The sequence below is a fragment of the Schistocerca gregaria genome, chromosome 8 (assembly GCF_023897955.1).
Source record: "Schistocerca gregaria isolate iqSchGreg1 chromosome 8, iqSchGreg1.2, whole genome shotgun sequence".
Classification (NCBI taxonomy): Eukaryota; Metazoa; Arthropoda; class Insecta; order Orthoptera; family Acrididae; genus Schistocerca; species Schistocerca gregaria.
The window spans coordinates 401,471,819-401,496,725 of NC_064927.1; the positions used below are offsets into that span (position 1 = coordinate 401,471,819).

The 24,907-nt window shown below is 42.8% G+C and overlaps 1 protein-coding gene across 1 annotated transcript in view; it reads right to left on the reverse strand.

Moving 5' to 3' along the window:
* Nucleotides 1-349: 349 nt before the first annotated feature.
* The window catches only part of LOC126285215 (odorant receptor Or2-like), a 78,829-nt gene continuing 54,271 nt past the window's right edge, over nucleotides 350-24,907 (reverse strand). The window contains exons 4-5 of the mRNA XM_049984518.1: nucleotides 24,659-24,814; nucleotides 350-406 (exon numbers count right to left, since the gene is read on the reverse strand). Of these exons, the coding sequence (XP_049840475.1) occupies nucleotides 350-406; nucleotides 24,659-24,814 (213 nt within the window). The remainder of the gene's footprint in view (nucleotides 407-24,658; nucleotides 24,815-24,907) is intronic.

The following is a 24,907-nucleotide window of genomic DNA, read 5'->3' on the forward strand; positions in this document are numbered from 1 at the left end:
GCCATATTTGTAGGTTGTCATTGTGAATCCTCTCTTACGTTTGTTATACGTTACTGTGCTTCTCTATGAATCATGTAAGAAAAATTGTTCAAAGCCTTAACTGAAAAAAATACGCTTTCTTTTTAATGACCTCTTTATTACGTGCTTACAGAAAAGGAGTGCGTTAAACAACGTTAACAATTAATTGAGTACTGAGTGTGACAGGGCTATTAATAGAGGTCAGAGATATTTTAGTTCTGCCTACTTTTTTTATTTACCCGCTATTGTCCATATAGACTGGCATTATATGGGTTCATCAATTCTGTGTGCTTCCGCTATTGCCTGTGGGTTTATAACCAATGTGTTCCCTTCAACGGCTCTGCACGCTGCCCAGTAGTGCGTAGTATGAGTATGAAGCGTTCACCAGCTGCAACAGAAATACGATAATTAACGTTTCTTGGTAACATACATTTTAGAGTTCCTGCATGATAAGTTTTAGCTAACGTAAATAGTTTCATTATAAATTTGTGAATCGAAGCTTTAAGTAAATTAAAAACCGCCGGTAAATGCTATTTTATCGGGAACTCCAGTTAATACTAAAGCTGTAGCATCAAGCTTCAAGGGACGTTACAACCGCGAAGTGTTTTGGGGTACAGTTTCCGCAGCAGAATTGCAAGAGAAGCGTCTCTCTAGAAATGTGTCTAGTTCCTGGGGGAGTACATTGTGGAGAATTCTTGATTACACCTTATTAAAATAATATATACTGTTTCAGATGGATAACTTCAACCATACAAAATTTCTCAAATCAAGTTGTTCTTTTAACAGCCACTGAAAAAAAAATTTGCTGTTCTTTGGCTTATCTTCCCTGCGATTCACAATATCCATGAAAAGTAGATACAGCAGTTTTTTGATTAGAGTCGTCAGTTTTATTACCAGTTTGATGGTGCCCAGCACTAACTCCTCGCTTGTGCCAAATTTGTACTAATCTTCCTCAGTTATTTGTTGTACACCTGACAGTAACAGATCTTTCGACATAAAAGTTTTCTGGATGTGGTACCGCGTCATAATGTACAAAGGAACTACTGCTGCTTGCTACTGGAGAAAAACCAATGTTTCGGCCACGGTTGTATAGGCCTTCTTCGGGGTCTAATAGACTGCATCCGTGGCCGATATGTTGGTTTTTCTCCAGGAGCAAGCAGGAGTAGTTCTTTTTTTTAACATTATGACGTGGTACCATACCCAGAAAACTTTTATGTCGACTGAATCTGGCCGCGGAAGCCTACGCAATTATATTAATGGATCTTTGTGTGTGAGAGGATCCGAAGACAAATGGAGTCTCATGTTGCAAATAATGTCCGAGTGTTCGATATATCAGCAACACTGGTCTAAACGACGCCACATGATTTCATTGCTATGTTGTTGTGGTCATCAGTTCGAAAAATTTACATCTACATCAATACGCCGTAAGCGATGTGACGGTGTGTGTCGGAGGATACATTGGCACCACTGACTGGTTTCTTCTTCCCTGTTCCTCTTGCGAATGACGCATGGGAGGAATCATTGTCGATTAGCTACTGTATTAGCTCCAATTTCTCGAATTTCTCGTCGCGATTAGTTCGCAAGCTGTGTGTGACAGGAAGTACTATGTTGTCCGACCCTTCCCGGAAGATTCTCTCTCGCAGTTTCAATACTAAATCTCTCCGTGACGCACATCATCTCCCTCGTAGCGTCTGCCATTAGACTTTGTTGAGGGTTTCTGTAAGGCTCTCACGCTGACAAAACGAGCGTGTGACGAAACGTACTGCTATTTGTTGGATCTTCTCTATTTCTTCTACCATCCCTAACTGCTAAACGTCCCAGACTGGTGAATATTACTCAAGTATCGGTCGTTTTTAGTTGATCAGTTACATATCCTTAATATTCTTGCTTTGAATTTAAGTCTGGCATCTGGTTTTGCTACTGTTTCTTTCAAGTGTTCATTCTACTTACGGTAGCTCAGGATAGTTACTCGTACGTATTTTACGTTGGTTAAGGTTTCCAGCAATATTTCATCTATAGTATAGTTGTACAAATAGTGGATTTTTTTTTCCTGTGTACGCGCGATATGTTACATTTGTTTACGCGCACGATCAAGTGATAGGGTCTGTACCATTCATCAGTCCTCCGTAGGTCATTCTGCAAATCGATACTCTATTCTGGTGTTGCACCTTCTTACAGATAGCCGCATCATCAGCGAATAGCCTTAAAGAGCTTCGGACACTTTCTAATAGATCGCCGGCCACTGGGGCCGTGCGGTTCTAGGCGCTTCCGTTCGGAACCGCGCTGCTGCTACAGTCGCAGGTTCGAATCCTGCCTCGGGCATGGATGTGTGTGATGTTATTAGATTAGTTATGTTTAAGTAGTTCTAAGTCTAGGGGACTCAAGACCTCTGAAGTTAAGTCCCATAGTGCATAGAGCCATTTGAATCATTTTTACTACTAGATCGTACGTATAAACTGAAAACAGTAGCGGTCGTATGACACTTCCTTGAGGTATTCCAAAAACTATCTTTGTAACTATCGATTTTGTTCCGCTATGACCGACGTGTTGAGTTCTGTCTGCGGGGAAGTCTTCAATTCAGTCGGAAATCTAGTCCTATGCTTCGTTAGCTCATATAATTTTCACTAAACGATAGTGCGCATCGGTGGCAAAAGCATTCCTGAAGCCAACGAACATAGCATTAATCTGAGCACTGTTGCTTGCAGCGCTATAGAAAATGGATCAAATGGCACTGAGCACTATGAGATTTAACTTCTGAGGTCATCAGTCGCCTAGAACTTAGAACTAATTAAACCTAACTAACCTAAGGACATCACACACATACATGCCCGAGGCAGGATTCGAACCTGCGACCGTAGCGGTAGCTCGGCTCCAGACTGTAGCGCCTAGAACCGCATGGCCACTCCGGCCGGCCAGCGCTATAGACTTCATGGAGGAACAGAGCAAGCTGAGTTTGGCAAGATCTCTGTTTACAGAAACCAAGTTCATTTTTATGAAGGAGATTTTCGATCTCCATAATCATCATAATTCTTGTGCATAAAGCATGTTACGTAATTCTACAACAGAGTGAAGTCAGCGATGTAGGCCTACATTATGTGCGTCTGTCCTGCGCGTTTTCCATTCGCTACGTATCCTTCGTTGCTCCAGCTACTTACGATAAACTGCTCCTTCAAAGGAGCGAGTTATTCCGCGTAATCTTTGTAGATTCTTGCAGCCAACTCATCCGGTCCTGATTCCTTTCCACTACAAAGCGATCGGAGTTGGTTTTCTCAGTATTTGCAATTTCCATGTTCATGATTGAAAAGAGGCACCCTATTACGATCTTCCGCAATGAAAGCGTTTCGGAATAATACATTCAGTATTTCGGCCTTAGCTTTGCTATCTTCGCATTCGGTGTCAGTATGGTCACTAAGTGAGACTGAATAGATGATACTGAGATGCTTACCGGTTTTCCGTGAGACCAAAATGTATCACAGTTGTTAGTCAATTCGGTTGACAAAATAATGTCATTGAGCGTCTCTCTCATAGTTCTCCTTATTCTCATTTTAGCTTCATTCAGCTTTTGTTTGCCTGCTAGGTTTTCAGTTCTATTCAATCTGTGATGTTGTTGTTGTTGTGGTCTTCAGTCCTGAGACTGGTTTGATGCAGCTCTCCATGCTACCCTATTATGTGCAAGTTTTTTCAGCTACCAGTACCTACTGCAACCTGCATCCTTCTGAATCTGCTTAGTGTATTCATCTCTTGGTCTCCCTGTACGATTTTCACCTTTCACGCTCCTTCCAATGCTAAATTTCTGATCCCTTGATACCTCAGAACATGTCCTACTAACTGGCCCCTTCTTTTTGTAAAGTTTTGCCACATACTCCTCCCCAATTCTATTCAATACTTCATCATTAGTTACGTGATCTACCCATCTAATCTTCAGTATTCTTCTGAAGCACCACATTTCGAAAGCTTATATTCTCTTCCTGTCCAAACTATTTATTGTCCATGTATCACTTCCACACATTGCTACACTCCATACAAATACTTTCAGAAATGACTTCCTGACACTTATATTTATACTCGATGTTAACAAATATCTCTTCTTCAGAAACGCTTTCCTTGCAATTGACAGTCTACATTTTATATCTTCTCTACTTCGACCATTATCAGTTATTTTGCTCCCCAAATAGTAAACCTCCTTTACTATTTTAAGTGTCTCATTTCCTAATCTAATTCCCTCAGCATCTCCCAGCTTCATTCAACTACATCCCATTATCCTTGCTTTTGTTGATGCTCATCTTATATCCTCCTTTCAAGACACTGTCCATTCCGTTTAACTGCTCTTCCAAGTCCTTTGCTGTCTCTGACAGAATTACAATGTCATCGGCGAACCTCAAAGATTTTATTTCTTCTCCATGGATTTTAATACCTACTCCGAAATTTTCTTTTTTTTTCCTTTACTGCTTGCTCAATATACAGATTGAAGAACATTGGGGAGAGGCTACAAACCTGTCTTATTCCCTTCCCATCCATAGCTTCCCTTTCATGCCCCTCGACTCTTATGACTGACATCTGGTTTCTGTACAAACTGTAAATAGCCTTTCGCTCCCTGTATTTCACCCCTGCCACCTTTAGAATTTGAAAGAGAGTATTCCAGTCAACATTGTCAAAAGCTTTCTCTAAGTCTACAAATGCTAGAAACGTAGGTTTGCCTTTTCTTAATCTTTCTTCTAAGATAAGTCGTAAGGTCAGTATTGCCTCACGTGTCCAATAGTTCTACGGAAACCAAACTGATCTTCCCCGAGGTCTGCTTCTACCAGTTTTTTCATTCGTCTGTAAAGAATTCGCGTTAGTATTTTGCAGCTGTGACGTATTAAACTGATAGTTCGGTAATTTTCACATCTGTCAACACCTGCTTTCCTTGGGGTTGGAGTTATTATATTCTTCTTGAAGCCTGAGCCGATGCTTTTGAATTTTTTCCATTTGTGTTCCACATCAACGTCAACAGCGCTGAATATTTGATGTTGAGAACTCATGTGCTTTGTGGTTTGTATCCTGTCACTCTTGCTAAGCAAACATATTTTCCTACGATTCTTAACATTCCTTCTAATATCCTGTCATAGCTGCCTTATGATCACTGATACCTTCCTCTACGTTAATTGATTCATTAAGTTCAGGTCTGCTTGTTGCTAGGAGGTCTAAGACGCTAATTTCGCGAGTTGGTTCTATAATTATCTGTCAAAAGTAATTTTCGGACAAGATGTTCACACTAATGTCACACGAATTCTTCTGTCTGGCACCAGTTTTGACCGTATAACTCTCCCGACCTACACAGGCTATTGAAGTCACCCACTACTAAAACGTTACGCTAGGAAAATTACTAACGATATTCTGCAAGTTCTCTCTGAAGCGCTCTGTGACAACAGCTCCTGAACCAAGCGGTCTATACAGACATCCGATTACCATCTCTGATTCTCAAACTAACCCAGATTAATTCACATTCGTAATTCATAATGACATCGCTAGATATTATCGAACTCTTCACTGCAATAAATACGCCATCATTGGTGACACACGTATCCTTGCGATAAACATTCCGACCTCAACTTGGGATTGCGTTGCTATTCACTTCCGGTCTCAAGTAACTTTATATTCCTACTTCTGTTGGGCATTACAATCTATATTAAGCGATACTTATACTGGACCTTGCCTTGCATGCTCTTGCAGTTTACTAATATCGTATTTTTGTATTTGACCTGCGAGGACCGAGCGAGGTGGCTCAGTGGTTAGACACTGGACTCGCATTCGGGAGGACGACGGTTCAATCCCGCGTCCGGCCATCCTGATTTAGGTTTTCCGTGATTTCCCTAAATCACTCCAGGCAAATGCCGGGATGGTTCCTCTGAAAGGGCACGGCTGACTTCCTTCCCCATACTTCTCTAATCCGATGAGACCGATGACCACGCTGTCTGGTCTCCTTCCCCAAATTCAACCAACCAACCTGCGAGGACAAGCATTTCTGAGAACACTGTGACGTATCTTTGAATTTGGTAGACAATACGTCTGTGATGCCGAGGGCGGAGAAGGGTGGAGGGGGGGGGGGGAGGGTCGGAGCAGGGACGGATTGATAGTGGAGCTTGAGAAATTCGCATCAGATACCGTCGCAGAATCGTCTGAGCCTTTGGTTTAGAATTTCCAGTCTAGTACAAACCAGAGGAGAGCAATAAGCCCTAGGTACGATGTTACGAATAGTCAGCTTAGCATGCACTCCACGTGCTAGCTGCCTTCGCCAGATCAGCCGTCCATCGAATACAACCGAGGATAGCCTCAAAACCCAAGGGTCAGTTGTCATTCGTGGCGCCTGGTGCCAGTATTTACAACCGGTTGCATGCAGTACGCTCGATAGCCACCGGCAGAACTTTCTTCCGTCACGGACAACATGCCCCCGATAATCACACGTAGTGAACACACGCATTCTTTCCCGCGCTGCCTGCTGTTTCCCTAAAGGGCACCATTACCCGGTTAACGTTGGAGCTCCCAATGACTAGCATACCTGGCCTCTGCACTTGTGCGGACTGGGCAGGAAAAGCTGCCGGTGGCCCAATTGCTATCTTAGAAGTAACGTAAATGATCTGACGCTGCTGTCTGTCACTTGCGAGTTTCTTTACCTTTGCATAACAACTATAGTCTACATTTCCTTGGTCTCCCTCTACCATTTTACACCCACCTAACAGTGTTTCCTACCGCGAATTATCCCTTCCTGGCAGATTAAAGCTATGGCCGGACCGGGACTCGAACTCGGGACCTTTGCCTTTTGCAGGCAAGTTCTCTACCATCTGAGCTACCCAAGCACGACTCACGAACTGCCCTCACAGCTTCAATTCTGCCAGTACCCCGTCTCCTACCTTCCAAATTTCACAGAAGCTCTTCTGCAAACCTTGCAGAACTAGCACTCCTGGAAGAAACGATATTGTGGAGACATGGGTTAGCCACAGACCGGGGGAATGTTTCTAGATTGATATTTTCACTCTGCAGCGGAGTGTGCGCTGATATGAAACTTCCTGGCAGATTAAAACTGTCTGACGGGCCGGGACTCGAGCTCGGGACCTTTGCCTTTCGCAGGCAAGTGCTTCTGTGAAGTTTGGAGGGTAGGAGACGAGGTACTGGCAGAATTGAAGCTCTGAGGACAGTTCGTGAGTCGTGCTTGGGTGGCTCAGATGGACGCAGTCTGCCTTCGGCAGTGACACTGTGCGGACCGTGTTGCCTGCCGGCCGCGCTGTGGTGCGCGCACCTGTTTGTTTACGCCGGAGCAGCTTCGCGTGTGCGGTGTTGTGAATTTAGAACGAGATGGAACACCCGTACAGAAAAACTTCTTTGAAGTTCAGTTTTGCGAACGACTATACACACGAGATTGAATGTTTCTTAAGAGAAGAGGTAAAAATCGATCCACAGGAAATCGTGGGAATCAATTTATCGGTCGTTTCAAGCGTCGTCTATGTCAAGCTTGTTGATGAGGCTGCTTGGTTGGTTGTTTGGGGAAGGAGACCAGACAGCGTGGTCATCGGTCTCATCGGATTAGATTAGTATGGGGAAGGAAGTCGGCCGTGCCCTTTCAGAGGAACCATCTCGGCATTTGCCTGGAGTGATTTAGGGAAATCACGGAGAACCTAAATCAGGATGGCCGGACGCGGGATTGAACCGTCGTTCTCCCGAATGCGAGTCCAGTGTCTTACCACTGCGCCACCTCTCTCGGTCGAGGCTGCTTGCGAAAGACTTCTACAACGATCACCGAACGGGTATCGTTTCTGTCATGCCGACGGGAATGTTGGTGCGGTTACGGTCGATCACGCGGGAATGGGGATCCGCACAATACGAGTCTTCGAACTTCCGTATCAGGTCCCGTCTGAACTTGTTACCGACGCCTTTCGAACATGCGGTACAGTTCTAGCCCATGTGGCCGAAAAATGGACGAGTTTTACCACGTACCCCGTTTTAAATGGGGTGAGACAAATACGGATAGAACTTCGAAAGCACGTCCCCTCTTATTTGTACGTAGGAGGTTGTCGAGCGATTATGATTTATGATGGGCAACCTCGCACTTGCTCGGGGTGCGGGTAAGGTCACGTCCGCTCGGAGTGCCTCCAGCGACGTTTAGTGCAAACCCCACGGGATGACGTTCTGGCGCCACAACAGATGACTGTCTTACCGTTGACCTTTGTGGAAGCCCCGACAGGCGACGTGAGGGAGATTTCCGATGGACACCAGCAGCTGCCCCCTATAGAGAACAGGGACACCAACGGACTGGAACTCCGACCACCGGTTCCACCACAGCAGACACAGGACACCACACAAGAGGTGCAGCTGACGGCCGCTCCAGGCTCATCCGTGGTGGCTGCCAGTGCCTCCACCGAGAGAGTGATAGGCCAGGACCAAGAACGGAGGATATACAACCCAAACAGCCGATGCGGAACCAAGGAAACGGAAACAGCGTTCGCCGAAGAGAAGCGTCGACTGACTTCTGCTGACGATAGCCATAGTTCCGAGGGGACAGTGGACGACAACGACAGATCGGCCTGAGACCAGTGGATTCAACAGATACCGAGATGATGATGCAGGAATTACACAGCGACGATAACTTGAACTCTCCTTCTGGTGACCGGGAGGCAGAAGTGGGGATGACAACTGTCCAACATCAGAGCGGTGACGACGTTGCCTCCCATCCTTCGACCAGTTCCGGAAATATGCTGGGGGACTGGGCACAAGAAATGGACCAACAGGAACAGAATGAAGATACGAACGCGACGATTGAGGATAGTCCTGGCCAGAGGCCGGGAGGGGTCGGGAAATGTTGAACAACTTAGTGTGGTGAGGAGCGCCGGGGGTGCAGATGGACGCTTAATGACACCGCCCTACAACTGATGAACACACGCCAGGCGTACCGCATTGCAACGATGAACATTAATGGCATTCGGACGCCGCTTAAAATTCAAATGCTGAAAGATGTGTTACGCGCTGCAGACGTGGATATTGTACTCCTACAAGAAGTACGTTTCACATCCCCGCCAGAGTTCTACGGCTACGAGGCACATTATCCAGTGCACGATGAAAGTGGATGCGGTGTGGCGACTCTCACCAGGGAAGGAATAGGACTGGAGGACGGTTCTCCAGTGGTTTATCAAATGCGCAAAACCAACGTTACGGAGAACGTTGACACGATACGGGCAGGACAAATCGCAGTGGAACCGCACGACGGCTGATTTTTATTTTACAGCCCTGAGGAAGCTGATGACCCAACAACCATCGCCGGAAAGGCACACGGCCATGGACAGGATAAAAGCCAAATTATTACAGGAGACAAGACTAAGAATGGAAGGCATAATGGTCCGGGCGAGATTGGCTGACACAGTTGCTGCCGAAACCCCCTCCATGCACCACGTAGTACGTGAATGCCAACGACGACGCAGGACATTGATCAGGAAACTAATCTCTGAAACTGGCCAGCAAGTTGTGGACCAGCGTGATATTGCGCATGTGTTTATCGACTATTTCGGCCATTTATATGGACCTGTACAAGTGAACCACGACACACTACATGATGTCATCTCGGAAATGCCAGATAGAGGACCACCACTGGATGAAGACACTTTCATCTCAGCGATAACAGAGGACGAGCTGACAGATGCAATTACCAGTGGGGGGGGGGGGGGGGGGGCTCCGAACAAGTCCCCAGGACAGGGCGGCTTCCCTATTGAATTTTACCGCGCCTTTGCATACCTCATGGGACGGACCTGGATTCAGATGTACAACGAACTCCTGTTACCCCAGACTGAGATACCTGCCGAATCCACGGAGGGTATCATCATCCCAATACCCAAACCACGCGGTGGCAGAAGGCCAGGAGATTATAGGCCACTCACTCTCTTGAACTGCGGCTATAAGATTTTCGCGCGCATCCTTGGGGCTCGCCTGCGGTCTTCACTTTCTGATAGACTCCTCATAGATCAAACTTGCCTCGGCGGTAACGCGCTCGGTGACTACCGAGATATCATCGAATTAGCAGCGGCATGCCGGGTGCATGAGGCACTCGTCGCTATTAACTTCGATCATGCGTTCGACAGAGTGGATCATACCTTTTTGCATGCGGTGATGGGCAGATTGGGAATCCCACAGGCCTTCATTCTAGTGATCACACGACTGTTACACGGCGTGCGATCAAAGGTCTCGGTGAATGGGTGGGGTATTGACTATATTGTTATTTGAAGGTCAGTTCGTCAAGGTTGCCCCCTTTCGATATTTATGTATGCAATGGCTTTGGAACCCTGTCTGTATGGTCTCCGAAGACGGTTGGAGGGAGTGCCGTTGCCACACCTGACCTTTCATTGCCGCGCTTATGCTGACGATGTGATGCTGGTGGCAAGGACAGGCGACGAAGCACGTACGGCGTTAGCATGGATACAGCGATACGGGATGGCGGCGGAAAGCGTGCTTAATCTCCAAAAATCACGCTGCATGAATGTCGGTCGAGGGTTACAATCGGGGAGGAAAGTCCGCTCATGTTGGTTAAGACCATAAAATGCCTAGGTATTACGTTCCACACGGATGTGCAGCGGACAGCAGCGGATAACTACCGACGCATATTGAAGCTGATGCGGACAATGGTGCAGTTACAGAAATTAAGAGCGTTGGATATGATTCAGAGGGTGACCCATGTTAACGTATACCTAGCACCGAGACTCACCCACGTAGCGCATGTCCTGCCTTTAACGCGCACAATCGCATAACGGATACAAGCAACTTTCGGAACCTACGTGAGTGTGGGGCACCTGTTTAAGATCCAATACACAACGCTTACGCTACCACCTGGAGAGGGTGGACTTGGTCTAGTGAACGTATATGAAAAGGCACGGGCGTTATTCGTCATTACGATTTTCCGACAGTGGCGCGGTAATTTCGCCATATCTCGGGTGCGTTGGCCGATGTACTAGCGCCCACTTCAATGCTGCCCCCAGTCAATGTGGGCCATATTTCACCGATGCTGTCACATATCAGGTATTTCTTTTTGGAGCTTAGCTATGTCAGAGATTCCTTCCCAACAACACGACTACCGATGACGCGAGATGTATACCAAATCTTACTGCGCCGGTGCCCCAGGAATACCCTGGATAAGAAGTACCCAGAGAAGAACTGGTGACAGATATGGCGCGTTATACGGCACGTTTACCTCCCAACGTCGGTACGCTCAACATGGTATGTGGTGGTAAATAGGAAGTTCGCAACGAATCAACGACGGCACGCGATTCATTTGGCAGACACTCCACTATGTTTAGGCTGCGCAACAGTGGACACTGATGAACATCGTTTAGCATGTAGTGGGACGGCTCCAGTGTGGCACTTGGCACAATAGATGTTGGCGTTCCTGTTACGCTCCGCCCCTCACACAATTTCATCAGACAAACTTTTTTTCCCCAAGAATCTTATTTTCCGGTCCAAAAAACCAGTGCAGTGACATGGATACGGGGAATTGTGGTGGGCTACGTGTATAACGAATCGGAAAAGGACAAAATTGATTTTTGGCATTTTCTCCTGGATGGACACACGAAGCTGCCACAGCATAAGAAATATGGGCAAGACTTCGCTAATTACTTGCGACTTACATTTACCGACCCGCCGGTCAGATGGGGTGTGAGGGGTGAGAGATGAGATAGACGAAGAAGCCGAGATAGACATCGATCACACTTACGGACCCTTAGTTAATTTCGAGAAGACGACCCAGTCTTACACCAGCGTCTGGAGAACGAGTCGATAGATGGCTCTCTTGCTCTATCGAACGTCGGGTCGGAGCAGGTGTCGCCACCGACACGAATTTCATTTCATTGCTACAGAAGCATGTTTCTTTTGCATTTGTACTATCCGCTATGTCTTCATGTCTTTCATTTGGGCGTTTTCAATTTTATTCATTTCCTTAATTAATTAATTTTCTAATTCGCCCTTATTTGTCAACATATGGACATTGTAGACACTATTTATGCGGTAGTACAACAAAATGTATGTCAGCAAAGGTGGTAAGCCTGACATTGGAAGAAAGAAAAAAATAAATAAAAAATAAAAAAATAAAAACATAAAAACAGAAAATTAAATAAAGTTGGCAGGGAAAAAATAAAAAATAATAAAAGTAAAAAAATTAAAAAAAGATGGTAGAGCACTTGCCCGCAAAAGTCAAAGGTCCTGAGTTCGAGTCTCGGTCCGGCACACAGTTTTTTATCTGCCAGGAAGTTTCATATCAGCGCACACTCCGCTACAGAGTGAAAATCTCATTCTGTCCATGAATTATCCCTGTAGTCAAGTTGTGCTATAAAACTCTTTTCTCTCAAATTCGATGCAGTGCCTCTTCATTTGTTTTTAAGTCTGTCAGTGTAAAATTCGGCTTTCTTCAGTAGTGCCACATTTGAACAGCTTTTATTCTCCTCTTTGTCTGCATTGCTTATCGTCCATGTTTCACTTCCACCTAAGGCTGCAGTCCAGGAAGATACTTCCAGAAAAGACTTTGTTTACATTTAAATTTATTTTAGGTGCTAACACAGTTATTTTTCGGAAACAGTTTTCCTGATATTCCCAGCCTACACTTTTATCCTCATTATTATGGACATCGTCAATAATTTTTCTTTTTAGTCAAATAGCTAAACCAGGTACTATGTTTAGTGTCTCATTCACTAAAGTAATTCTGTCAGTGTCACCTGATCCAACTCGACTGTATTCATCTACCATTGTGTTACTTCTATCGATGCATTTAGCTTACCTTTCAACTCCTTTTCGTTTCTGGGAGAATATTTATGTCATCGGCAAAGTTATTCGAGTAAATAACAAATATGTGTGAAGAATGGCGTGAAACATCTAGAACATGAAAATCTCGGTCTGCCAGAGAAAGAAAGGAGTCTATTTGCAAAACAATCTGCGTAATGGTAGGGATATAGCCGATCCTCACTACTAAGGGATGCTACAAATCACAGTTACACCGCTGCAGTGACATAACTTTGTCGACTAGCGGGCAATACGTAGACAGAGTTCTCTGTAGCTTGTGGTCTGGATCTAAAGATGAGACTTGTGGTTTCTATCTACCGCTGCAAAGGTCGAGTGCCCAGACATCTGGGCATTTGCGTGGATGATTTCTGATAATCAGTTTTCATTCCAGATCCTTCGGCATTAGTTTGTTTAATTTCCACCCCTACAACTGACGGTGACCAATGCAACGCTTCGCGAGACTCAAGTGATATTGTGTTCGCTGTATTTCTATATACAATGTCTGTCTACATCATTCCACCATGCTACAGTAATCCGTCGCACTTAGCATTTACAAGTTGTAAAACTATGAAACCGGAATTTCCCTATAGATGGTGCTTGCCGTCACTCTAGGGTGCGTGAACCACTGCAGCGCCATATGCTTCCTGTAACGGCTGACGACGAATCCCAGCACACATTAACCCGAGTTCCATACATCGGTATCAGTTTCAAACCCGTAAACATGTCGAGTTTTGTGCCTACGAGTTACAATTTGAAGGCAGCACTGGTTTTCTGTTATCATTTGAAGAAAACTGCTGCCGAATCACATAGAATGTTTGTCGATGGTTTTTGCAAACATGCTTTTGGGAAAACACAGTTTTTAAAAAAAATTAAAATGTGGCGATTTTGATGCGAGAAACGAGAAGCGCGGGAAACCACCGAAAAAGTTCGAAAACAATGAATTGCAGACCTTATAGGATGAAGATGATGCTCAAGCTCAACAGGAACTCGAGGGACAACTGAATGTGAGCAGAAAGCCGTTTCTTTTCGGCTGAAAGCTATGGAAAAGGCAGAAAGTGAGAAAATGGGATCCGAATGACCTGAATGAAAGACAGCAAGGAAATCTAAAGGCCACTTGTGAAATTTCGCTCACCAGATACAAAATAAAGTCATTTCTCCATCGAATAGTGACAGGTCATGAAAAATGGATATGTTTTGAGAATCCCAAGCGTCGTAAATCATGGGTGAGCCCAGGCGAACGATCGACATTCACTGCAAGACCAAGTTGCTTTGGAAAGAAGACTATGCTCTGTGTATGGTGGGATCAGAAGGATGTCATCTATTGTGAGCAGCTAAAAGCTGGTGAAACCGTTAACACTGTTCGTTACCAATAGAAAACGATCTATTTAAATCGAGCATTATATGGAAAACGAACGGTATATGGAAAAAGGCAACACAAATTCATATTGCTCCATGATAATGACACAAAAAACAGAAAAACACGACAAAACAGGTAAGGGAAACGATCGAGGTGTTCAGTTTTGAAATACTATGGCATGCGCCTTATTCTCTAGATATGTCTATGTCCCATTATCATCCATTTCCATCACTGGGACACGCTGTCGCTGAGCAATGTTTTAATTCCTATGAAAATGTACGAAAATGTCTCTCTGACTGGTTAGCTTCAAAAGAAGAACTGTTTTTTATTTTCTGTTTTTGCGTGGCGTTCATTGCTCGCCGGAAATGTAAGAGAAATGTATAAATAGCAATGGAGATTATTTTGAATAAAATATTGTTCATCAGTCCCAAAATACATAGTGTAATTATTGCAACCATATTCCGGTTTCGTACTTATAAACCTACTAATTTACAGTGGGTATAACATCACAGGCGGTCTTCCTTAATAGAAATTTAGCATTCCCAGTGATGAACATCTTAATGACCCTCTTCCCCTTTGGTAAACATTTTATTAATTGTTTATTACAAGTTATTTTTAATTAATGCAGAGCGTAATAATGTAAAGTTTTATTACAGCTGCGAACACCTCTCAATCGGGCTTCTTGTCTCTTCTTCTTTAGTGTATTTGTCTTATGACAGGTCTCAGTTAGAGGCTCTAGATTGTGACCTGTTATGAACGTCTTCCTTCACTGCTTGTATGTTCATCCATTTCTAATTTCGTCCTTCGTCCATCACTCCAATCCTCTTCTCACCTCCTCCTCTCATTCTTTCCGCTTTTTTTTATAATTCTTTGTTGTAGACAACCCTGTGCAACATATGTCCCAACGAAGAGCTTTTTCCTGTTTTTGATAACTTCCATTAATCTTATTTCGTCCCTAGTTTTTTTCATTATTAATTGACTTCCTTTTAGAACTGGTTCGTGAATGTAACGCCCGGAATTTTTTCTGTTTATCTGCTCATTGAAGGCTCATGTTTGTTCTCTATTCTAGGAGCTGAACTGCATACAAAACAGAAAGTGCATAGCTCCACCTGTTGTAGGCAGGAATCGTCATCCTAAGCAGAGCGTTTGAAAAGCGTGGTGCATGACTCCCACAAGAATAACAGGAAAATATTGCGTGACTCAAAATCTCTCGTAAGTCGTTCAGACTTTTATGATCATGGTTTCTAAACAGACTACTGTTATATTTTCCCCCATGACTACGCTACAGTAGTCTGTACCTATTACTTAGCAGCAGTAAGTTTCGAAGCTCTGCAGCATTCGGGTTAAAGGAATAGAGTTGAACAGACTACCGTTTTCCTAGGACGATCTGCTCTTGCAACCCAACCCTCGAATCTCAGCAGGAAAAATGAAGCAGAGGATTAGTCTTATGAATGATTCAGAGACGTGGAAGGCATAAAATAAATGTAACACGTTGTCCCAATTAATGTCTAGTTTTCCGCGAGAAATTATCGCCACTATTAGCATTTAAAACGTTTAAATTTTGTTCATAAAGACTGATTAGCGAAAAATTCTTTTACGAGGTGCAGCAATAGCGCTGAATATATGAATTGCGTAACATAATGTAATGGCATGATTGACTAGTGATGGCTGTGATACGTTTCTCAATGTCACAAATCTACAATGAAATGCAACCGTCGTTCACTCTTTAACTGACTGTGAAAACATCTAGGAAATATTAATCTTGCAATTTCGCTGTGTACGTACAGTACCATGGTGTAACAAAAGTATCCTAAGATGAATCCAACGTTGTATGACTGTAATTGATTATGGCTATTGTAAAGTTTATCTCAATTTATGCTCTTTGTGTTTACAGATTACAAAGTTCCATCACTACAATATTTTCAAGATAAGGATATTAAAAAGACATTAATATTTAAAGATTCATACAATTATAGTCTGATTACTTACGTCAAAAGGCAAATTATTTATTATCTACTTCCAGTTGCTCAATTTCATCACTGGTGTCTAATAATATCGCTATTATCATCATCATACAACACAAACATCAAGATACACAAGCATCCGTTACATTCACCTACACTCCTCAAATACACATACACGCATACCACACAGCTCTTGCATATCCACAAAGATAGGGGTCCAAAGTGTGGGGAAGAAAAACACCCTTTCCGACTAGGTTGCTGAACCCACCCAATGGGATTTAACAGCCAACAACGCCAAAGGACATTTAATTATGATATTGAATGACATATGAATTTTTTAAAGATTTCTTAGAATCGTTACATATGACCTTTCTGTTTAGGAAGCTGTACCGCAATAGCTTCCACAACGTAAGTAATACTTTATTATGTTCGAAATATTAGTCCAGAAATATTTAAAAGTTTGCTTAATTTATCACTCTGCTTAGTTTCTTCTTCTTAATTTATCACTTTGCTTAGTTTCTTCTTCGACATCTTCCGCGTGTATCAATTTCTCTAGCGATCCGTTGATACTTTTAATTACAATGGAAGAAATGCTTTTGTTTAAACAGTACGCTGTGGTTTAAGTTTCTCTTTTGTTATTGTTTTAAATATGTTTTTTAAAAATGAGCAACATATTGCAGGTATAAAAAAGCGCTGCAAATTATATTCAGTGATTAGTCTAATGAAGAGTATTGTATTTGGTTTCATGATTTATTTTTCTCTGATGCTGTAACATTTCACTTTCGTTGCAACATCTCGGATTTCAATATTAAACAGATCAATAACTTCAATTATTGAAAAATACTGGTTTCACTGATATTTCTTCTTATTTGAAGCCCTTATGTTCCAGGAATCAGACACTCTATATCGATAATGTCACATTCTCTGCACATGTCACGCAATTTGAAACGTACTTCACAGAAGTCATGAATGATACCACAATCTTTTTCAGGCGTATGTTAGACTCAGACACTAGATCACAACAAATTTAATGCACATCGGATCCTTTATTATGGAATAGATTTTAACGCCCATTAATCGGTAACGAACCTGCAGGAAGGTATTTCGAAAAAACGTGTTGATATTGTAAGTAGGCTGTTTAGGTTTTCTTATTGGTAACGCCGCTTAGCGCTCGGTATGAAAAATCATTGGCTGTGCCGTGTGCAGTCTGTGTTTAGTTTGCATTGTTGTCTGCCATTGCAGTGTTGGGCAGCGGCAGCTGGATGCTAACAGCGCGTAGCGTTGCGCAGTTGGAGGTGAGCCGCCAGCAGTGGTGGACGTGGGAAGAGAGATGGCGGAGTTTTAAAATTTGTAAGAATTGGTGTCACGAACTGATTTATATATTATGACTATTAAGATAAATACATTGTCTGTTCTGTATTAAAATCTTTCATTTGCTAACTATGCCTGTCAGTAGTTAGTGCCTTCAGTAGTTTGAATATTTTATTTAGCTGGCAGTAGTGGTGCTCACTGTATTGCAGTAGCTCGAGTAACGAAGATTTTTGTGAGGTAAGTGATTTGTGAAAGGTATAGGTTAATGTTAGTCAGGGCCATTCTTTTGTAGGGATTTTTGATAGATTGTGTTGAGCTAAAAATATTGTGTGTCAGATTAAGCACAGTCGTGTATAAATTTTTCAAAGGGGACGTTTCATAATATATTTGGTCCTGCATGTATCAAATGGGGAGCAGGTTACGAGAATATGAAATTTCTTGTTCATTAATCACCTTTCTTAATTTGCACTCTAGATATAACTTCAAAACTTATTTCTTGGTGTTTGTGTGCTACATTTTGTCAGATGTGATTCTTGGGCATTCATCTGCACTTTAATTAATAATATATTTTTTAACTTGTGTAAATACGCTGTCTCTATTTTTTTCTGTTACAGCTTCATCTACCTCTATACAGTATGAAGAAAGATAAAGGGGCTATGAATTAATTTGATTCGATATAAATACATACTGTTACCAAATAAAGCTTACATAGGCAAATCGTTAAGTTATTTGTAATTTAAACTAAACACCTGTTAAGTCAAAGAAGATGTTTAGTGAGCTATATCAATCTTATATTAAATGTGCTTGTGTGTTACTCATTATTGATAATATGAACGTCTGGATATACCTGTTTGCCTTATAATTCAGTGTTGCTACATATTGTATAAAAGGATGTTGAAATATGGGATATATTATTTGAAATGCCGGACTACCATAGTTAAAATTCACCATGGTGAATAAAATCTTCCTCTCTTGCAGTTCAAGTATTTTTACTGAAAAGTCACTTCGGTTTTCGCAAAAACAGAGAACCATCTTCAGGCTATATCTTTTGTAAACATTCATGGCTTGGCAAAGTGATTCGTTAGAGCAAAGTGCCATCGTTCATCGTCACGACATAAACAGATAGCGCGCTAAAAGCGGTAGTCCACGATTAAACTGATTGGAATTGCGGCGCACGGTGCCGAGGGCAGCACAAAACTGTGTACAGCGCCAGTGTTAACTGTAAATTTCACCGTGGACTGCCGCTTTTAGCGTGCTATCTGTTTCTGTCCTGACTATGAACTATGAGATTTGGCTCTAAGCAATCGCTTTGCGACGCCCTGACTGTTTAGAAAAACCGATCACCTGAAGATGCATCGACGTGAAACCAATAGTAGCTTGTTAATAAAAGTAGTTTGACAGCCAGTGCGTAAGATTTTAGTCACCAAAAAAGGAACTACACTGATTAATTATCATACGACAAATGCTGGTATGATGGAAGTCATACAGTGCCTGACAAAAACAGTGAATCTCCAGAATACGTGGTTGGATGTCAATGCAACGACGTATACGTCCACATCATCTGCGGGCGTGTAAATGATTACAGTTCTCTCTGACAAGTAGACCGGCCTCCATAGAGCGTCAGTGTTGTTTGTGTTTACTGGTGTGGCCAAGTCTCGTAGGATATAGAAGTGGCGTGAACGGCTTTAGATGTTGTGTGATCACTATGAAGGACACGGAGATGCCACGTCATTGCGTGAGGCGGCGTTATCAACACATGACAGTGTTTGAAGAGGTCCTCAGGTTTGGTTTTGTAGTTGGCCGGTTGGCGGAAGCGTGCAACCCCCAGATTTCGGGGCGCTTGGTTTGGACATTGGCCCGGTGTTGGATTGCGTGGGGATGTGAAGGGGAGCATACTAGTCGTCAAGATTCCGGCCAGCCGCATCTGACCACCACAAGAAAGGACTGTCGTGCTGTGCACCAAACACAACGTAATACGTTCACATTTGCGCTTGCAGTACGAGGGAAGTGATGGACTCGCTGCAACATTCTATCATCCCACACTATTTTTCTGACACCCGCAGCTTCCGGAATAGGAAATTTCTGTCTAATGCGTAGGGTGATTTGATGCTTATGATGATGATGGGCCGGCCGGAGTGGCCGTGCGGTTCTGGGCGCTGCAGTCTGGAACCAAGCGACCGCTACGGTCGCAGGTTCGAGTCCTGCCTCGACCATGGATGTGTGTGATATCCTTAGGTTAGTTAGGTTTAACTAGTTCTAAGTTATAGGCGAGCCATTTGAACCATTTGATAATGATGGCGATGATGATGTTTGGTTTGTGAGGCGCTCAACAGTTTGGTCATCAGTGCCTGCACAAAGTGATAATTTTTACACTGTCCAATTTTTACACAATCCAATCGACTTTTACAAGCCCTCCGTCTTGTGGGAAAATAAACGAGCGCTAGAAATAAGCAAACTTCAAACCTCCAGCTGAACCTCTCGTTCCTATTGAGGAGCTGAATAAGTACTTCGCCACACCTACATATCTACTTGAACAACGCTCAACATCCGGCCGAAGTGGCCGTGCAGATCTAGGCGCTGCACTCTGGAACCGCGAGACCGCTACGGTCGCAGGTTAGAATCCTGCCTCGGGCATGGATGTGTGTGGTGTCCTTAGGTTAGTTACGTTTAACTAGTTCTAAGTTCTAGGGGACTAATGACCTCAGAAGTTGAGTCCCATAGTGCTCAGAGCCAAGCCAACGCTCAAGTACGCGAATCCCCTTGTAACATTACAGGACATATTGGGACATATTTAAGTATTCGATACTGTAGACTTTTAGGGGATTTCGATACAGATATGCAAAATGTAAAGGGAAACTTTGGTGGTGTTTAAATATTGTACTGTGTCAATATTAGGACATTTTGCACAGAAAGAACAAAAATGGAATTAATGTAAATATATATTAGTGTTAGTAACCTATTTTCATTCAATTTTGTAATTATATTTCATTTTGTAAAAGAAAGACTCACTGTTTGCTGTAGCTCTGATTATTTGTATAAATTATCAGTTTTGAGCTAAATTATTTCGTATAATATGGACAAGATACTTTTAAAAACTCACCAGCTAAAGAGAAAGTCTGTAAATGAACGTTTAATGCACACTTCTGGAACTTTCTATGGAGAAATTCTATATTATGATCGCAAAAATACGAAAACTTGTGAAAACTGTTTCATAACCTAATTTCGAAAGACGATTTGTATAAAGAAATATTGCTAAAAAGATTTATTTACGTTTTGAAACACGATTTAAATCATTTTACATATAAATAGTTGTTCTAAATCACTCAAGAAATATCCAGAATCAAATGTCAAGATATTTCTGGAAACATCGGTACAAATCTGGTGAAGGTTATCCAGAAGCTGGTAGAAAAATGTTATAAAATCTATTTGGAAATTATGCTTGTAAGAATTTATATGTACTGATCCCTTTACTTACTTTAATCTGTACTAAAATTCTGTAATGTCTAATTTAGTTTTAAGTCGTGAATTGCTATCGTATTGTAAACAAAACATTGTCAAAGACTCTCATTGTTTGGAAAGATATTAATACACCTAGGAGTTGTCAGTTGCCAGTTCGGATATGCAGTGCGGTTAGCTCTGAGAGTCAGTTGTTGAGTCTGTGAAGTCTGTCAGTTCTGTTTGTAAATAAACGTCTGTAATGAAGAATTACTTGTTGTCGTCAATATGAACTCAAGACCTGTTTTGCACGAAGCAGACACCTCCTAATGCAACGTTTTAATTTGGTGTTGCGGAGCTGAAATGTTATAATTTGGTGGAGGAGCTGGGATGTTATACGCTGATGTGTCTGCGATCGACAGAAACGAATTTTCTTTTTTTCTGCAGCAGGCAAGTCTTAACAAAGTCAGGAATATAACTGCGCGATTTCGTTCTGCAGCTGTAGGACACGACAATATTAGAAAACAAATGGTCAGTTTCCTCGCCGATCCATTACCACCCATAATAACGTGTATTCATATCCGTTGACCTCCAGAATCACCCCAATGATCGGTAAAAACGGAAAATATCTGCCCAAAAAAAATTACCAAGGAAGTTACTGATTACAGGCCCATTTGCATTGTACTAACATTATCTGAGGCTTTAAATAAATAGTTCACTATGAACTAATCACTTACTTAAAATCAAGTAACCTTCTGGATGAATGACAATCTATTTTCCGGAAAATTCGCATCGCGACGACTGCTCTTACAAAAGTGACTGACGAACTGAAACAAGCTGTGGACGGACAAGAAGCGACTGTAAAGTGCTTCCTGAATTTCAGAAATGCCTTCAACAACGTCGACTTTAATATTCTACTTGCTAAACTCAAAGGTCAAAACTTTTCTGCGAGTGCTGTAGGATGGTTCCACAAATACTTTACATGCCGCCAACCGTGTGTAATGATCGGGACGAAGAAGACAGGGGAGTAGAAGTATTACGGGTTCCTCAAGGAACAGTATTTGGCGCATAACTTTTCTCATTATATGTTAATGATGTGTCGTCTATTATCTCCCACTGGAAATATCATTTATATGCTGGTGACCTTCAGTTATACTTCCTAAGTGCAAGACCAACAAATTTGCGCAAAGCCATCCACAACGTAAATACTGACTTACTTGCTTCATCAGCTTAGGCACGGACGTACGTTTGAAACATACTCCATCTAATATGCAAACAATCTTAGTTGCTCACCAAAAGACTTATTACTCCTCAATGTAGAGAATTTCATCCACTCTTAACTCTAAAAAGCACAGAAATCACCTTTTCATCTTCTGCAAAGAATATGGGGATAACTGTGGACCATCACCTAAACTGGACTGAATACACAAGTGCTGCCTATAAGAAGGTGTCAGCGTCACTTCATTCATTACAGAAACATAAAAAATGTATTTCCTCTTGAAACACCCCCGTTTAAATTCCTTTATTGGATTTTGTGTAATTTATCGAAGCCACCAAACAATTATTATGATTATATGACCGTGTGCTTAATGGATGAAAGGCTATCGGTTTTTCTGCTGTGGTTTCGGGGGTATTTCAACCGAGTGCGGCTGTTTTGCAACTAAATAGTGGAATGATTGAAAGTTTGCCTATTATTAAGGACCACGAAGGTTGCGATGTACAAACTGTATTGTATTTTCTATAGTAACACACAAATTCTGAGGCAGTTGCTACTTTCGCCTTACACGTCTAATTACGGTTATACCTTTTTATTGATGACCGATATTCAGTGCTTCGTCACAGGCAATGCTGATGGTTAACATTCACAACAATCCTCACTGCAATCCACGGTTGCTGCGGGCCGGCGCGGTTGACGCGAAACACGTAATCCGGCACTTGTCACTTTCTGTTTCATATCACTCGCGAATCGGTATTAGTGAGGGTCAACCCCACGGCGATCAGGGGAACGTGCTCACTCGTCATACTCCGGTGAATTTTACGGTTTACAACTCACTCGACCACCATTCTCGCGTAACTCTCCCGCACTTGTCACTCGACACTCTCCTGTACTACTCGCACTCAACACTAGTCTCACTGTCTTCTGCAGTGCTCTACAATCGACCCCTGTCTACTATCGACCTGGGTAACGGATACTAACATCTATGTTCGTGGGATCACGGATCCCTTACGCCCTCGAACTTAAAAAGACTCCCCATCGTTGATTATGGTGATCGCATTCCTCAAGGACTTTCGTATGACTGTTCACTCCGGCTAGAATTGGCAATTTGTGCAATTCATTTGTGATGTACACTATTTCGACCATATCATTCCTGCCTATGGGCAGTTATCATGGCTACGTGCCGACAAGAGTAGAGATTATCACACTTTGTATTGGCCGTCCCTGGTAGCTGAGTGGTCAGCGCTACGGAATGTCATGCTTCACGACCCGGGTTCGATTCCCGGCTTGGTCGGAGATTTTCTGCACTCAGGGATTGGGTGTTGTGTTGTCCTTATCATCATAGTTTCATCCCAATCTGTGCCAAGTCGTCGTAGTGGCGTCAGCTCGAAAGACTTGTACCAGGCGAACGGTCTACCATACGGGAAGCCCTAGTCACACGGAATTTTCTTTTCCACACCCTGTATTTCCTGTATCGTCTTCTCAATCATTCCAGTCCTTCCTATTCATCTTCAACCTTTACGCTACCATCTGAACAGCACAGCAGTAATTCTCGTTCCCAACAACGTAAAATCCTGTCTGTACCACTAAAAAACACTGCCACTTTCTCTAAATCATATTATGTATCAGGAACCCGACTTTAGAACAATCTTTCTCTGAATATTACAGAAACTGAAATGCTTTCAAACTTCAAAAGACAGCTAATGACCCACTTTCTATCGCAACTGCTGTCTCTTCTTGCAGCTCTCTCTCATCAGCCATCCTTCGCCCAGTACTTTTCCCTCCCCTTGTCTACAGACTTCTTTACAGAAATTCTTTTCCAGCAGCCATTGTTACGTTCGTTTCAATCCTCTCCTCTCTCATTATCCCTTCCACTTCTTCTAATACCAAAAAGGGTTCAAAAGCACCAAGCTAATCATTATCATCATTAATTCGTCCATTATTGTGTTATTATTAGTAGTGTTACTATTATTATTATTGTCGTCAATTATTAGCTTTTGTTAATAAAGCAGTTTCATGTTATTGAGTTTGTTATCTATTAACTGAGACCATTCTTAATGCCTCCATTGTTTTATCATCATTATTAGTGTTACTATTATTATTACTGACTGGCCGGGGTGGGCGAGTGGTTCTATGCGCTACAGTCTGGAACCACTTGACCGCTACGATCGCAGGTTCGAATCCTGTCTTGGGTATGGATGTGTGTGATGTCCTTAGGTTAGTTATGTTTAAGTAGTTCTAAGTCTAGGGGACTGACGACCTCAGAGGTTAAGTCCCCTAGTGCTCAGAGCTATTTCAACCATTTTATTGCTGCAAATTAGTATATTTACTAATAATGCAAATTACTGTTATTGTTGTTGCTACGTGTTAGTTTTTTGTAAGTGCTGCTCTTGGTCAGAAGTAAGAGAGAGCCTTAAGTCGTTAATAGGTCAGTCTAAATAAGCAAGAAGTAAGTAAATATTAGGTATAGCAACGTGTTTTGTTTTGTTGTTTCCTCTATGTCTAGCAGAGATGTAGCGGGGAGGTCGCCAGCAGAATACTTGGGCGTAAAGTGGAGAGCTGAGTGCTGCTCACCGAGAGGAAGGCAGGCTTGTTGATGGGGTAGAAGTGTCCTGCAGTGAGGACCAGCGGCTTCTCGGCGCGGCACATCAGGATTCGGATGGCGCGCCTGAAGCGGCTGCTCCCTGCCAGCCACGAGCTGTCGTACGCTGCCGCCGACACCGCCTGGCCCTGCAGCAGAACGCTTCCTGGCTATTCCTGCGTTGTAAAACGACATGTAATCTAAGGTTATGGTATAGCGGCATTTCTCTCACGGAACTCTCC